Genomic DNA, 17433 nt, shown 5'->3' with positions numbered 1-17433 from the left:
CACTGACTTTCAATTTCAGATGTATTTATTTGTATTTTTACCTTGCCTTTATTTTTATAAATAATGCAAGGTGGCGAACATACGTTGTATTCCTTTCGCCTATTTTCCCCACAATGACAACCCTGTGAGGTGGCTTGGACTGAGACTGACTAGCTCAAAGTCATCCAACTAACTTAAAATATATTGCAGTCACTCATTCTGAACACAAACTTCTCTTCTCCCTGGAGGAAAAAAAAAGAACAGCCATTGCAGCTTGCCAGAGTACACAACTGCATTTATTTTTCACCATCATTGGAATTATGAAATCACAGCAGCAGAACTTCAGTTATTTACAAAGGAATCAAGCAACTGGATCAGAAGACCATCTAGCTAGTCACCAGTGAAGGAAGGAAAAAACAGGGCTAACTGATGAAGTTTTACAGAGAAATCTAAACAAAAGGCCAAATGGAAGACAGTAACAACAATGAAACATATTTTGGAAAGTACTTTAGACTTGACCGAATTCCTACAACCAAGACACTTCAAGGCAGATGTGAATGCAGAATCAATGCAGAGTTCACAGATCGTATCACTACGTAGCAGACCTGGGTATTTTATAGCCCCGGGCCACACCCAGCTCTTTAGCTGTCCCTGCCTGGCTTCATTTGAGGTCAACTGGAAATTAGAAATCAAATGTAAAGAAGCGTAGGCCATGCATGCAATACAACTGCATCATTTTTACTCTGAAAGTGACTTTTTTTTTCAATTTAAGTATGTGCCTGCGTGCCTATGCACCTACGCAGTAATGTGTTGGTCCTATTGGTTCCACCCTCCACAGCAGTCACTTTCTCATGTGGCCCCCTTGGAAAAATAAATTGCCTACTCTTGACATACAGGATCCTCATGACATTTATTCAAACAAATAGCAATTTTTTCTTCTTCTAGGGGCTGTCTGCAAGCATGGTCAGGCAGGCTCCAATCAAGATTTAAACCTCCAAAATTCCTATCCAGAAATGTGTTGTTGAAAACTCTGTCATCCAAGCAAAGATGTCCGAAGGCTGGATCGTGACAACTGGACTAATTTATTTTTTTTGTTAGTTTGAGACATTTCACTGCTCATCCAAGCAGCTTCATAACTTCAACCCAGAAGTGGAAGATTTTAAAGCAGATTAAAATCATAGATTTTGAAAGATGAATAGTTATCATGCGGCTGTTAAACAAGATGGGACAATGTAGGTTTGGCTATATTTGAGATATGATTGTGCAAAGGCTAGAAACTGCAATCTGACTACAACACATGCACTCCCCTGCTTGCCTTGCTTAAGGTGCATTTTTCCAAGATCCTGCAAACTTATTTTTGGCTTCCCCCAATCTCTGGAACTCCAATAAATCAGGGTTGCAAATATAATGTAGGGTAAAACCACCCCTAAACCGCTTTACTATAAAGGATATGGGTCAGCTGTTAGAGGGAACATAAGAACTTATTTTAGAAGTGATAGCAATTTATAACAGAGAAGCTATGTCCAATCACAGTTCTACTGACTAGTACTACCAGGAAATCTCTCCTTATCAAGTGAGCAAAATATCAAGACAAGCAGAATCTGCAGCTTTAGCTCTTCAGTAGCTTTTAAGTCTCTCCCCTCACTTCATACTTCTCCTTTGAGCCTCTATATTGATCATTAATTGGTCGGTTCACAAATATAGACTTTAAAAAAAAATCCTGTAAGGACCAAAATATTGGAAGGGGAGGAAAAGATGTTGAGAGCAAGAGGAAAAACCGACCGCAGTCACCCTGATATTATTTTTTTGGCTCCTCCAGAAAACTTCACATTTTGGTAATGCTTGTACAATCGTATTGTGTCAGAAAAGCACTTTCTAATTTGATTGAAAAGATGAGCTTAGATCAGTGCTATGATAGAAAGACAGTTCGCTTTAAGTTCCAGGTCTGGGAAAAGCTTCAGCTTCCTGGAACATTTTTTTTTTTTTGGCAAGTCACTATGAGAGGGGGGAAAAAAATAAAAAGGGAAAAAAATGAGTAATGTGCCCGTTATTAATTCAGTCTATTATTTCCCTAAGAACTAGAATCCCTACTGGGACGTAAGCGAAATAGCCCAGGAATAGCTTGATGGAACACCACACGGTGTCACTTTGATGTAAGACCTTTGATCTCTAATCAGCCTAGAGCTTATTGATCAGTTTTCTACAGCTGCCATCATTCATGCTTGAAATGGCTGAATACAACGAAGACCCCCAAGACCTGCCAAGCCACAGGTGCCTCTTTCTTTACACAGCACGCATCTTTGGCACTGCAGGAGGAACAAAAGGAGGAAGGCTAGCAAGGGAACAACAAGGGTAGAAATGAAAGGAGAGCCCGGCGGGTTTTTGTTTTTTTTAGGTCACCTTCGGTTAAATAGAAAAGGGTGCCCCTTTTTTCACACAACAGGCAAGGCCGTAAGCCTGAATTAAGTTAAAATTCATCTGAGCAGATCCTGCTCTTTAGATACCTGGCTACAGCAGGGAAAAGCTGAGCCCCAAAGGAATGATTCATGTTCCTAAAAGCAGACAGGACGCCGGTATGGCTTCTAATATCCAACTCTTATTATAAAAGATGAAGCATTTAATGGCTGTGGGTTATGTTTCCACTGACTTCCAAGGCACAATATAATGTATGAAGAACCCAGGTAGAGCAAGGGCTTTGGAAATTCAATTCTATAAAGGAAATTAGGAAGTCTTAAGAACAGCTCGTCAAAGAGAGCAGTTTACATTCTTTAGTAGGTCTGTGACAGGGGCAGTTTAAGCTGACAAGAATGTAACAAAGATCAATTGAGATCAACTGCCTTTCGAATGCTGGTTCCTATGAGGCTAGACTTAAAACACATACAAACAAAGAGACAAGACTTTCTGTGCAGTGGGTAAGAGGAAAACAACATTGTCCTTAAACTCCTGTCTGCACCAGAAGAAACTTAATCTCATCTCACATAAAGCCCTGCATAGATCAAGAGGATCATTCTTCCATTTTGAGGCCACCAGCTGGAGAAAAAAAGTGCTAGAACCATAATCTCTGGAAATCTCATCATTCAGTGCAACAAATATTATCCCATCCCAGGGTGGTGACCATGGCCAGCCACCGTCCATTTAGTGCCCACTCGGGGGGGGGGAGATCAGAGAAAGTTACCACCTCCTTAGACACCTCACCCAAGGTTAATGAAACTCCCTCTCCTTGTCCTATCAACCAAAGTCCTATTTGGGATTTCCATGGGGAAAACTTTGGGCACAAAGGAGTTTTGGTGAGAAGTACAATGCAAGATTCTCCCTCCTTTCCCAATCCCAAAAAAGTTCCAAGTCAAGTATATTCAAAGAAACCATCCTCATCCAAACAAAGAATCCCAGGGGATAACAGCAGAGTTGTTATTACAAAATACAAATGCGAGTTCTTTTTTTTCTTTTTCTTTTTGAGGGCTTCCAGACCATGCAGCTCCAGGCCTTCCTAGGCTGAAAAGCCACGGGTTCCATCACTTGACTTCAAAGGGGACCAAGGGGTGGGTGGGTGGGTGGGTGGGTGGACACACCAATGTCATCCATCACCGGATGTGAAGAGTCAAGATGACTATCAGGATAATCCCCAAAAAGAGGAAGAAGGGAAGCCAAGTCTTCACAAAGCCTCCTATGCTGTAAAGGAGAGAAAAGAGATTTCAGAAACTAAAAATGGGAGGGGAGCCCATGAACTACTGAAGTGCAGCCACAGAGGACCAGGGATAGAAGGAGGAGAAGGGTTGCTGAGAACAGAGCCAAGGAAAGAGGCATATTAGGCCAGGGGTGTCCCAACCTTGGCAACTTTTAAGTCTTGTGGATTTCAACTCCCAGAATTCCTCATCCAGTCATGCTGCTCAGGGAATTCTGGCAGTTGAAGTCCACGAGTCTTAGAAGTTGCCAAGGTTGGACACCCCCATATTATCTTTCTCTGCAACGAAATCTAAGTACGGTACTCGCTAACTGAATATTCCTGGTCGAGCCCTATTTCCACCTACTTTTCCATGTCTGCCAAGTTTCATCTACTGACTTTTTGGAAGCACCATTCACACTCATGGCTCAAAAGTAATAACAATCCTTCATTTGTCTATTTTAACAGGCATACAGATAGTATAAAGTACATTGTACATTAAGTGCTGTAACCACATACAATCTGGGTGACGTACAGTAGATTTCCAAGGTTTTCTGACTCCCGTTAGTTTACAATTAAACAATATTCTGCCGTCTGCCGATTTCACTGATAAAATTATGAATGCTTCAGCAAACCACAAATGGACTTTTGGAAGAAATAAGTATGCAATCTGTTACATTCTGATATTCGATATAAACTCCCAGTATGCTGTTTTGGTTTTTTTTTCCCCCCATTCGGTTCTAGCTAGAGGAGTTCAGAATTTTATCAAAACAATTATTACTGTCTTCCAAGCCCGAAGGTTGTCATCACTGCATTTTTGACAGGAATGTTCTTTTACACAATGTTTAGTAGCACAATGTAAATAATATGTATTAATATTTAATATATAAACAATGCTAAATATTAATATTAAGTAAGTTACCATTTCTGAATGGCCTATCCAGGTCAACAAGTCAATGGGTTGAGAAATGCTATTTTGTGAAAAAGAGACTTATTTCTTCCATAGAGCAGACACTGAAACAGCTTTCAGCAACCTGAAGATTCCAGCTCTTAAAAAGCAGTGAAGTTACTAGCCTTTGAGGTTACTGACATAACAACGTAAGCAGTGTCAGAAGACAAAAGGTGTCAGTTGCAGTTGGTTCTGTATAACCTTCTGCCTTTCCACATTACCATAAAAGCAGAATAAATTACGCAAATAGGAAAGCATTAGAGGCTTTTAAAAAAAAACATGCAGAAGTTCTACTAGACTGTCTGCTAACAAGGACTTGCAAACTTGGGATTGTACAACTAATTTACAATGGGAAAAAAGCATCTAATTTACAATGGATCGAAAGCATCTAGGTACAAGGGACATAAAATTATCTGCATATTACACACATGAGACATTTAAGGAGAACCAAGTCCTTGATGAAAATGCTCTTTCTCTCTCTTTCTCAAAGACACAAAAGCAATGGAGTTTTCTACTCACCTTACATACTTTCCATACAGCAAAGAGAAAAAACAAAGTTTGATCATATTCCAGGAAGTACTGTTGTCGTATCGCATGAGATTTAAGGCTAGAGCTACATGAGAATGGCAATTGTCACAACAGAGGTTATGCTGCAAGAGAGAAAAAGAGGTACAATTGAAGATATTTCTACTTCAAATATCTTCTCTAGACATAATCAGTACTGAGATAGGCATCCTCAAACTTAAACTGAAAACTGAACCTTACCATTCGGTGCTTATATTCTTCTGAGGCATCATGTACCGCTGTATCCCAAGCATTGGGACCACAGGAATAGACCTTGTTGGGATCCAGTTTCCAGTATCTGACAGAAGGGAGTAAATCAAAATTATTTCCCTGCTTTCATCAAATGGAACACCTCACTGTCTAAGTTACTAAAGTATTCAAATAACTCAATTCTGAATGCAGATAGTCCTCAACTTACAACCATTCCTTCGGTGACCATTCAAATTTACAATGACACTGAAAAAAGGGACTTATGAGTGGTTTTCATAGTTACAGTCATGAGTTGTAGCATCCCCATGGTCATATGATCAAACTTTGGACACTGGTTATGACAGTTGCAGTGTCCGAGTCACCTTTGGGGACCTGGCAAGCAAAGTCAATGGGGAAGCCAGAGTCACTTCGCAAATGGGTTACTAATTTAACAATTGCAGTGATTCAATTAACAACTATGGCAAGGTCATAAAATGGGACAAAATTCACTTGACTGTCTCGCTTAGCAGCAGAAATTTTGGGCTCAATTGTGGTCGTAAGTTGAGGGCTACTTTTAATTCTTAATTCATGGCATACTTTCACGATTGAAGTTGATCTAATTGAACATCTGCTGAAATATTACTTCTAGTCCTTCAAGCTCCTAGTCCAAATGAAGCCTGAAGATGTAGGGTTCAAAGCTGATGAAATCGTGGGAGTGCAGACTTTTCACTGAATTAAGGATCTTACCAAGATCACTTGAGTAATTACCTTAAATCAAAATCCATCAAAAGGAGACAGTGTTAAAGTAGTATATCTCTCATCCCTTGCTGCTTTTTGTCCTATTAAATTTTACATTATCACTCATCTTGCCCTATATTCACCCTCCCACCCCGACAAAGCCTTCCAGTTTTGTAAATCGTTTGAAATATTTTTGCTCTTTAACATGTCTGTAGCTCTACCCAGTACAGTATATGTATCTGTTTGTTATAGCATTTCCTTGCTGCATGTATCATACATTGCTTTTTCCCCCTTCAGTAACACCCAAAGAGACTGAGAATGAAAATAAAGCACTACAACGTAAAGACTCACATTTCTTAAGACAGCAACTGCTAAAAATTAAACTAGGTGGCTGTCAGGCATGTACTGAATAAACTAAGCATGAAATAGCTGTATAAAGCAGCAGAAGAAACACTATATTTATATTGGTTATCTCAAAGAGTATCCTTCAACTGCTTTTACCAATTTAAAAAACAGAGCCTAGTTCCAGGGTCAGCAACCTGAAACAGTGAAAGAGCCACTCGGAACCAGTTCCCTCACAAAAGGAAAAACTGGGAGCCGCAAAAAATGTGTGCACATGTGCGTACATGCGCGCATGCGCAGAACAGGGTTTGACTGAAAAGTGGAGACAAGGCGAGATATGCACCTACCCTGCATATTTGAATTGATTGGTTGAACGTTTTTAGTCCCACTGTTGTTGTTGTTTGGACTGCACATGGCAGAGGAGTGGGAGCCGCAGGAGACGGCTGAAAGAGCTGCATGCGGCTCCGGAGCCGCGGGTTGCAGACCTGTGGCCTAGTTAGTATGGCAACCCCTTATTTATTTTTTTATCTAATAGGGAATAAGTTTCCTAGAAGCATGAGCAAATTCAAGATTATTTATTTCTAAGTAGAGATGCACAAGATGCTACTGTTCACTTTCTCTTCTTTAATATCAGTTTTGGCCCCTCACAAAAGAGGTGTCAAATACAAGCAGGCATGGCTAATATAAGAGAACAACCAATATTTGGATAGACAGAAGAGACACTTGAGATCATGAATGAACTTCAGATCAAACTCATTAACAGTAGAAAGCTTGATTAGATCAGAAGCTCAGATGATTGTGAATACAAAGAGGTTTAGGGTTATGGTGCTTTATTGGTGCAAGCTCCATCAGTCAACTGTAATCTATTTGTTTTTATCTTAACTGAAATATGGCATCTATTGTTCTGTTTCAGCCACAAAAATACCTCTGCAAATTAAAATGTGGAGGGGGAAATAACACTTACTTCACAGGCTTTCCAAAAGCCATGTTGTCTTCCTAAAGAGGATAGGGAACAAAAAAAAGGAAAAGCACAGTTACCAATTCAGCTATACTTGTGATAACATTATTTATTCTGCTTATGTCCTCCAAAACTAACTGTTGTATTGAATTTACACTGACCATGTAATCACACTAAACTATTTTTAATCATGGTTTACTGAATAAACTATCCTTGCTGGAGTCATAAACCATAGTTTATCAACTGCACGAGTTAAGCTTATACAATATACAGTGTCCAAGTCCAATTTGCCTTCTACAGGTTGAGAAACAAGACACAATTATCTTTTTTAAGCTTCTCTGGGTGCCCTCCACAACTATCAGGGGAGAACGTTGAAGAGTTGTACTCCCATACATCTAGAGATACTAAGCTAAAAATGGTTGAATTTTGTTATCTTTGTTATTTATCATCTAGAACAGTGTTTCTCAGCCTTGGCAGCTTGGAAATCTGTGATCTTCAACTCCTATAATTCCCAAGCTAGGATCCCAGCTAGGGAATTCTGGGAATTAAAGTCCACGACTCTTAAAAGTTGCCAAAGTTGGAGACCCCTGATGTAGAGGAACAAATTTCTACTTACAGAGACATAGTAAGGCCCTGCAAAATCTCGGATGACTCCTGCAGAAGTGCAAATGCCCATGTGACCAATGATCGGGAAAAGCCATCTGTAGAAAGAAGAAAAGAGTGTCGTTTCTTTTCTCACACTGAAAAAGAGCTGTGTTCAGGAAGAACTGGCCATCCATGGTCATGCTAGATAGAACCGAAAACAGACAAAAGATCAAAAGAAGTTAAATGTGTTTCCTCTTAGCCAAGAATGTGTCCTTCCATTTGCAAAACTATATCTCAATTTCTCTGCACATCCCATTCCCATATATACATATCTTCTGTATAGATATAAAAAAACCACACATAAGAATATCCCTAGAATGTTAATGGATGCACGCCCCAAATCCTGCCACTTTAGATGGAATGTCAAACATTCAGATCTCATTTATGCAGCAACGCAAAGTTTAATTTTGATCAAAATTGTGGCTCTGAGAGAGGGAGCCCTTAAGGCAGGGGTCTTCAAACTTGGCCCTTTTATGACTTGTGGCCTGGCTGAGGAATTTGAGGTCCACAAGACACAGAAGGGCCAAGTTTGAAGACCCCTGCCTTAAGAGTGTGTGTATGTGTGTGTGTGTGTGTATGTATATATATATATATATATATATATATATATATATATATATATATATATATATATATATATATATATATATATATATATATATATATAATAAAGAATTTTGGGAGGCTGAGATGATCATTTCGAACTCTTTATGTTCTCATCAGTCAGTCATACCCTTTATCTGAGATTCGAACCTGGGCTGATTATATATTAGGCAGTTGTTTTAACTTCCCGAGCCACAGGTTCTTTCTCTCTTTTTATTAGCTAGGAGGCAAGGCAAATGTGTGTTAAGAATTTGTCAAGGCTTTTTGAGTCAGGCCAAAACAGGAATGAAAGAGTTAATTAGCAAGGTGCATTCAAAAAGCCTTGACAAATACTTAACACACACACACACATACATATACATATATATATGTATATGTATATACACACACATATGTATATGTATATGTATATACACACACACACATATATATATACATATATATATACATACACACACACACACATATATATATATACACATACACACACACACACACACACACACACACACACACACACACACACACACACACACACACACACATATATATTGGAGCTGGCCACTGCCATGCTAAAGTCCAAGTACCTGAGCCGACAGCCATGCTCATGCTCCAACGGAACCACCAACTACCCAAAGCACACGGGCTTGCACAACCAAGCAACCATCATCATTAGAGGAGCGTGTGTGATTCCCCCCACTCCACCCCACAACCCTCTTTACCAATCCGATTGCGTGAGCGCGATGGAGAGAAAGAGCGCGCCAAAGGTCTCCGGGAAAAGCAGCCAAGAACTGCCGACTCCCCAACCCATCGTCCCCAACGCCGGGAGGGCAAGGCTCCCCTCTTCACCTCTGCGCCCTCGCCAACCCGACTCAAGGAGGAGACCGTCGCTCACGTGAGAACGGGGATCGGCGTCCACACGACGCAGTATGGGAAGCGGCCGCGTTCCGCATCCAGCGCCGCCCCGAGGGAGCCGCCGACCCCCGCCGCCACAGCGCCGTGGAACGGCTTCATCTTCCCCTCCGCGGCCGCCTCTTCCTCCATCACCGGGAGGGGGGGGAGGAGTTGGCCCGGAGTGACATCACTTCCTGGAGACGGGCATCCCGCTTCCGGACAACGGAATGGCTCAGGAATTCTGGGAGTTGAAGTCCATGAGTCATAAAAGAGCCGAGGTTGCCTGCCCCTGAGCTGGGTGTTGGGGATGGCGGGAGGCGGGGCCTAACTCTCGGTCCTAAAGGGCGGCTGGGCTTCGTTGCTTGTCCCGGAAGCTGCTTCAGTTCTGCTCTGAAGTTCTGAACTGAAGAAGCTTCTGGGATGAGAGGCGAAACGTCTTCAAGCAAACAACAACAACAACACACAAAGGCCTGCTGCCTTTTGAAAAAGCACCTTGGGGACAACCATGACCTGGATGACTGAAAATCTCCATAGACACCTACTCTTAGTGGCATTGCCCAAGACAGGGGTAGGCAACCATGGCTCTTGGATGACTCGTGGACTTCAACTCCCAGAATTCCTGAGCCAGCACAGCTGGCTCAGGAATTCTGGGAGTTGAAGTCCACGAGTCATCCAAGAGCCAAAGTTGCCTAAGGCAAAGGTAAAGGTTCCCCCGCACATGCGTGCTAGTCGTTTCCGACTCTAGGGGCTGGTGCTCATCTCCGTTTCAAAGCTGAAGAGCCAGTGCTTGTCCGAGGACATCTCCGTGGTCATGTGGCCAGCATGACTAGATGCCAAAGGCGCACGGAACGCTGTTACTTTCCCACCGTAGTGGTCCCTATTTTTCTACTTGCATTTTTACGTGCTTTCGAACTGCTAGGTTGGCAGAAGCTGGGACGAGTAACAGGCACTCACTCTGCTACGCGGCACTCGGGATTCGACCCGCCAAACTGCCGACCTTCCGATCGACAAGCTCAGCGTCCTAACCCACTGCCTATCCCTGGCCTAAGACAATGTCTCTCAACTTTAGGAACTTTAAGCTGGATGGATTTCAGTGCCCACCTATGCTGGCTGGGGAATTCTGGGCATTGAAGTCCATCTAGCTTAAAGTTCCTAAAGTTGAGAAACAGTGGTGTAAAGGGAAGGGAGGGTTGAAGGGACCCTGGGCTGCTTGTAAGAGGTCTTTTCTCCCTAAGTGAAAAACACCCCCCCCACGTCACCAAATTGCAGGGATGCATTTGTTGGGGAAAGAGGCTAAGATGTACAGTCAGCGCAGCTTCATTAAGGGCCAGGTTCGCCCTCAACAGTGAAAATTCACTGGTCCCTTTTCCCTCAACTCAGCCTAATGGCAGAGTTATTAGGGAATGGTGGAGGCGGCAAGGCTGAGTCATTGAACTCAAGGGAAGGAGGGGGAGCTCAGAAAAGTCTGTGGCAGGGGTGTCAAACTCACGTGACATGTTGCGACATATCGTAACTTTTTTGCCATTGCCGGCAATGGGGTGGGTGTGTTTTTGCTATGATGCATCCGGCCTGTGGGCCAGCAGTTTGACACCCCTGGTCTATGGGAAGGGGGAGGTCAGAAAAGTCAAGGTAATGGCCAAGGACTTGAAGACTTGGCCAGTTCTACACTGGATGTGGCTGCTAGATTGATGGCGGACTCCACTTCCCCCCTTTGCTCTCTGCTACCTCTCCACCTTTTTGGCTATCATATTGGTGTAGTTTTCTCGTGTTCCTGTGACTGTTTATTTTATTGTTCTGTTATTTTACTTTGGTTTACACTCCTTTCATTTTTCTTCCTTTTTATTATTATAAGCCACCTAGAGTAGCCTCACAGTGAGATAAGTGGCAAATAAATTTAACAAATAACCATTGACTCAAAGTCCTTTTTTTCCCATGCCTTTACATGATTTTGGTCCCTTGGTTGTGGCCACCGTCTTGACTTTCATGACTCCGTCCCTGTAGACATCCTGGTGATAATATGTCTTAGTGGAGCATGTAGATTCATATGAAAAAATTAGAGAAATTTGTTAAATGTGAATGGATGTTAACAGATAACATTGATGGGCAAATGGACGGAAGTAAACAGGAGAAATTGTCCATATACAATAGAGAAGAATTTTGGAAAAGTAGAAGGTGGAGACTAAATATATTTTGCTTTGTCTTCCGAGAATCTGATTTTGTCAATAGTGGCCAGGAAAAAACACATCCCTTTATTTCTGAAATAAAATGGAAAACTTTCAATATTATTAAATACTTTATTAAGTTTGGCTTGGCTCAAAAGTCAGCAATGCTGGTTTGATGCATAAAGACCTGATCAGTCTCTTAGCAGCAGACTGTATGAATGCAGAAGCAGATTTTTTAGATGGCAGGTATTCTTTTTTTTAAATGATTATTTTTGTGTGGAATATTATTCTGTATGAGAAATCGGTACACAGTATCAAAAATGAATGATCTTAAAATTTATATATTGAAAGTGAAAGATCTTAAAATTTATATAGTTAACCATCATCACGTGTACCAGATATCTCCATAAATTTGTCTCATCATTTCTTTTTAGAGCATCCAAGTTTGGGATTATCACTGCATTTTGTGATGCCAGTGTCAGGATTTATATAGGCCTTCTTACATTTTGATTCTCAAAATCTGATGCCCTAGTAGTCTCACATATATTAATCTCATCACTGGAGTTCTGTTTATGAATAATACTGAAGGAGGGACTGCTCTGTGAGCTGGATATCAGGTTGAACAACTAAAATAATCCTCAATCTGCTAATCTTTCAATCAGCAGGCTGTCAGAACCAACCAAATATGTATCCTGGTTATTACAATTCTGACCCTTTGCTTCTGAGAGGATTAAACTGGTACTGAGTTGCACCATCAGTAAAACACTGGCAAGTCACACAAAATTTCCAGTATTCTTTAAGTTTGGGGCAAAACAAGATAGAACACAGGAGAGATTGACAGCACTCAACAAAAAGCAGAGCATCTTAGAGGAGAATTTAAAATAGCATTGTGATGAATCACAATGAACAAAAATGAAAATATGATGAAGCACACACATGCACACACACAGTAAAATGCTGCTAACCATGGTGATTAAAGGAGAATTTAAAAAAAATATACACAAATTATCCTCTTAGCAAGAGAAACAGGTATCTATCAGGGTCACTGCTACTGCTGCTGTCTACTTTTGCTCAGGACATACAAGTATTTTTTTCCAGATTTGTTTTTTCTCTCTCTTAAAACTGCAGCAGCAGCAGAAGCAGAAGTGCATAGAATACATTGCAACATATGAAGCAGCTGAGCTCACACAGTGGTAAGGCATAATGTGGCTTGTTTCTTTTTGGGTTAGTTTTGGATTAAATGAATTTAGTCACTGTGGTTTTAGACACACGGCTTGTGGCTTAGTGCAGTAAGGTCCATGGTTTATGCAACAATTAATAGCTTTGAAATCTAATTGCCAAACAAGGGCAATTTGTTTGGTGAATGTCTTAGCCTCATTTTGCGTTTTCCTACTTCTTCTAAACATCTCCCATTCTCTTCCCCCCACCCCATCAAATACAGATTCAAATTTATGTTCTTAGTATCTATGCACTCACAATCCACTACTGGGAGAACTGAATTGGCTAAGTTTGCATTTTCCCCCATTGTGAACTATTAAACGTCAAAGTCTTCCTATCAGGTTTATGACGATATTAACATTTAGCAGCCTCTCTAAGATTATAGAACAAGACAGAGGCTGTAGTAAGTGGTGTTCTATAGAAAGATAGAACATTATAGAAAAAGATACAGGTAGTCCTTAATTTACAACCATCCATTTAGTGACCATTTGAAATTACAACTGCATTGAAAAATGTGACTTATGACGGTTTTTCACACTTAAAACCATTATAGCATCCCCATGGTCATGTGATCAACATTCCTATGCTTGGCAACGGGCTCATATTTATGATGGTTGCAGTGTCCTGGTGTCATGTGATCTCCTTTTGAGATCTTCTGACAAGCAAAGTCAGATTCACTTAACAACTGTGTTACTAATTTAACAATTGCACTGATTCACTTAATAACTGTGGCAAGAAAGGTCATAAAATGGGACAAAACTCATTTAACAACTGTCTCACCTAGCAACAGAAATGTTGGGCTCAATTGTGGTTATAAGTATAAGACTACCTGTAAGACTTTAAAAAAAACTTTGTAATCAAGAACATACCTTGGGAATCATTCATCCATGCATGTATAAACATTCATAGTTTATGTCCACAAATCTTTGCTTAATGCAGCTGCAAAAACACAGGCACGGTCTGGATCAAACTATCCAGCTATGTAAATCACACCTATCTCTTCTTGACTGATATTATCTTTCCAAGGCTAAAGCAGAGATTCTTTTCCACCACTTATATCTATTTCTTTTGAATAAAAGCAACTGAAACCAGGATATTTATTCTGCATGTGGTGCCTACATTCTATCCACGGATTGCAATCCTGCTTTGTTATAGCTGTGAAGATACAGCAACTGTTTCCATCCTAAATAACAGCATCTATAGGCCAGAGGACTCCTGCATGAGTGACACAAACCACTGAAGAGACATTTTTTTTAAAAAAACAACCTGATCAGTTGTCTGTGTGCACAATGTCCACAGATGTTATTCTGCCAACGGGTAGTATAATCCAGTACTATCTCACCAATACTCCTGGTTCTAATAGTATATTCATCAATATGACTAAGAGTACATTCTACTATCCATCAAATGTTTATTACGGCCAATATTATTCTAGTAATATCTCCTTGTTATTACTCCTATTTCACAACCAAGTTATTTGGGCACTTTTAAATACAGCTGCTGAGATCAAGAGTGTTTGCTATCAAAATCCTCTAGTTTGTTTACCCTATTGAGCACTCAAGTACACACGAACAAAAGACAATCACCTTCCATAACACTATTTATAGATTTATGTGTAAATAGTGTATGCGTATGTAAACATAAAATCAGGCTGTAGGAAGTAGTGCTCTATAAACTTTGTTGTTGTTAGTTGCGAAGTCGTGTCCTACCCATTGCGACCCCATGGACAACGTTCCTCCAGGCCTTCCTGTCCTCTACCATCTTCTGGAGTCCATTTAAGCTCACACCTACTGCTTCAGTGACTCCATCCAGCCACCTCATTCTCTGTCGTCCCCTTCTTCTCTTGCCCTCAACCTTTCCCAGCATTAGGCTAATAATAATAATAATAATAATAATAATAATAATAATAATAATAATAATAATAATAATAATAATAAGAAGAAGAAGAAGAAGAAGAAGAAGAAAAAGAAGAAGAAAAAGAAGAAGAAGAAGAAGAAGAAGAAGAAGAAGAAGAAGAAGAAGAAGAAGAAGAAGAAGAAGAAGAAGAAGAAGAAGAAGAAGAAGAAGAAGAAGAAGAAGAAGGTCTTCTCCAGTGAGTCCTTCCTTCTCATTAGGTGGCCAAAGGATTTGAGTTTCAACTTCAGGATCTGGCCTTCTAAAGAGCAGTCAGGGTTGATCTCCTCTAGGACTGACCGGTTTGATCGCCTTGCAGTCCGAGGGACTCGCAGGAGTCTTCTCCAGCACCATAGCTCTATAAACTTATAGAACTTTAAATATAGCCTGGAACCTGCTTCAGAGTACTGTGGGAAGTAACCGACACAAGCAAGCAAGCAAGCTGTACACAATGACCAGCTTGATACTGTATAACTTTTAGCCCCTTTGAATCATGTTTTGTTATTCCTGATAATCAAATCAATAGGAAATGAAGGTATTTTTTTCTAAAAAAGAAAGTATTGTAAAGTACAAGAGCTAACTTATACTATGCTTTTAATGTACAATCACATTCAAATTCACACATCTCAACTAGAGAGGACCAATACTCAATTATTTATTTCTAAATGATACATTTAGAAACTTTTTAAAAGCCAGTAAAAGGAAGACTTAGCTTTCATTAAGTAGGAAACTGTGTAGATTCTAAGACTTTAGCGGTGTTGACTGGCATAAATTCTTCTTGGGCAAACAATTCAATCAACAATTGAATTCTCTATTTCTATAAAGCACAGATGCAGCTTTTAAATGGAGAACTAGAAATGGGGAATAAGTAAAAAATAAACTTTAAGGTTTATTTTTGCTAAACTGGAAGATTGGACATTAGCTAACATATATATCAAACCGCTGGTGAGCTCTTCATAAAAGGCACAGTAGATAAACACAAGATCAAAACTGTCTCAAAAACAGAAAGACACCAAAACTAGAACAAAGTTTTGTTTAATTACTTAATCCTTTCTCTTCCAGGAACCAGAAAAGCAGAAACACACCATTCTGAATAACAACAAAACAAAAAACTAAGGCTGCTGCAAAAACAGTGTTTCAGGAAGAACATCTTATTTGGAATGCCTGATAAGTTATATAAAGCAGCCACTTCACCAGCAACCCAAATTAAGACTTTTTTTCTTTATAACTATTATACACCAGAGCAATTTCACTACTAATTATAAAAATAGCTTTTTTTGGCTTTTTAAAAAAGTAGTTATTAGCCAAAAGGAAAAAGTAGTCCTCTCCGTATCCAGTAATGGGACACATGCCCAAATCTAACCATATCCGTTCCTCTTTCAGAATTTTCTCTCAGTCCCATATAATGATCCTTTTTTTCACAAATAGAATGAATCAAGCATTCTAATATATGGAACTGTTTTTAGCCCACTCTTTCTGCCAAGAAGTGACCAATTAAAATAAACAGAACTTGGTGCTTTAATATCAGAAGCTGCACAATAAAGCAAATGTTACTCCTTTTCATTAGAACAAAGTAGACAATGTGTGATGTAACCCTCCATCTAATTAAAGTTTCTTTTAATTAAAAATAATAAAAGGAAGCAAGCAGGCTGCAAAGCAAAATACCAGTCTTTATCATCCTTTTTATTTGCAGCAATGTCCTGGAAACCTAAATAAGTCTTGTACTAAAAACTGCGGGGCGCCTACAGGCATTGTGGAAACAGAACGAAGAGGTTAATGTTTTGCAATAAGCCAGTGTATTTCTGTAAATGTCTCCTTAACTGTTTGTGTCTATGCTTGTTTGGGTAGCTGTCCTGTGAACTAACACTTTTACCATTGTAGCTACTTTGTGAATATGGCTACAGTAGGGCCCTGATGGTAGATTTACAAATTTTTTAACGTGGGCATAATTCAGATCAAGAGGAAGCATTTGACAGAGAGGAATTTCAGGCTATCAAGACTTATTCATGCAAGGGAGGTGTAAGTGGGGGCTTGTGTACTCTGGTACTTCTCTCTACAACCTGTACATAAAACACTTGTCTTCAAAATATAGAAAAATAAATTAGTTCTGAAGTACCCAGTTACACACAAAATTCATTCTTCTTGCTTCTTGGAATATTTCATACATCTAAAAAGTACTGAAAAATTGCACAATTGTTTGTTCCATACACAATGGCAGTTGGTTTTATAACTTTCAACCCCAGCATTTTTCTAGGTCAGAAAAAGATCAACCCAACCTAGTATCTTATTCTCTACGAGGGTTGGGGAGAAGGTATCTGTAGCCCTCTCATTATTGTTGAATTCCAATTGCCAGCAGAGATTAAGCCAGCATGGCTATTATGGGGGATCGTGAGAATTACATCAACAACTAGAAACCACAGCTTTCTTATCCCTGCACTTTGTAGGCTAAAGAAAATGCCTTGACAATACAAGGTAATTGGCTGGGATTGGCACTGGCAGATATTTGGAAAAAGAAAAAAAAAACCTCAGGTTTCCTAAAATGTGAATGGAGTCCTCCTCTTTCAGATTAACGAAAGAATTGGGAGTAACCAAATGGGAATTAGAGGACACAGAAAAAAATGCAATGGGAAGAGATAGT

General features: G+C 40.0%; 1 protein-coding gene across 1 annotated transcript; it reads right to left on the bottom strand.

Annotated features, from left to right (window-relative positions):
- Nucleotides 1-257: 257 nt before the first annotated feature.
- TMEM222 (transmembrane protein 222) lies at nucleotides 258-9706 on the bottom strand. Its single transcript, XM_083369684.1, has 6 exons — nucleotides 9524-9706; nucleotides 7997-8081; nucleotides 7387-7418; nucleotides 5355-5451; nucleotides 5109-5239; nucleotides 258-3648 (listed from the first exon to the last, which is right to left on the bottom strand). Exons 1-6 carry the CDS (start codon nucleotides 9670-9672, stop codon nucleotides 3561-3563), a joined length of 582 nt encoding a protein of 193 aa, XP_083225810.1. The 5' UTR covers nucleotides 9673-9706; the 3' UTR covers nucleotides 258-3560.
- Nucleotides 9707-17433: the final 7727 nt, after the last annotated feature.

The sequence above is a fragment of the Vipera ursinii genome (assembly GCF_947247035.1).
Source record: "Vipera ursinii genome assembly, chromosome: 9".
NCBI classification, from domain to species: domain Eukaryota; kingdom Metazoa; phylum Chordata; class Lepidosauria; order Squamata; family Viperidae; genus Vipera; species Vipera ursinii.
The sequence above is the reverse complement of the archived record's forward strand: the minus strand, read 5'-3'. Positions and strand labels throughout refer to the sequence as shown.

Bases quoted from the DNA above. Each gene is read 5' to 3' on its own strand.
- TMEM222 (XM_083369684.1), bottom strand. From the start codon at position 9,672: ATGGAGGAAGAGGCGGCCGCGGAGGGGAAGATGAAGCCGTTCCACGGC. The intron at 7,419-7,996 runs GTAAGTAGAAAT...TATCCTCTTTAG, and splicing joins CAGGGCCTTACTATGTCTCT to GAAGACAACATGGCTTTTGG. The intron at 3,649-5,108 runs GTGAGTAGAAAA...TCTCCTTTACAG, and splicing joins CTGTATGGAAAGTATGTAAG to CATAGGAGGCTTTGTGAAGA.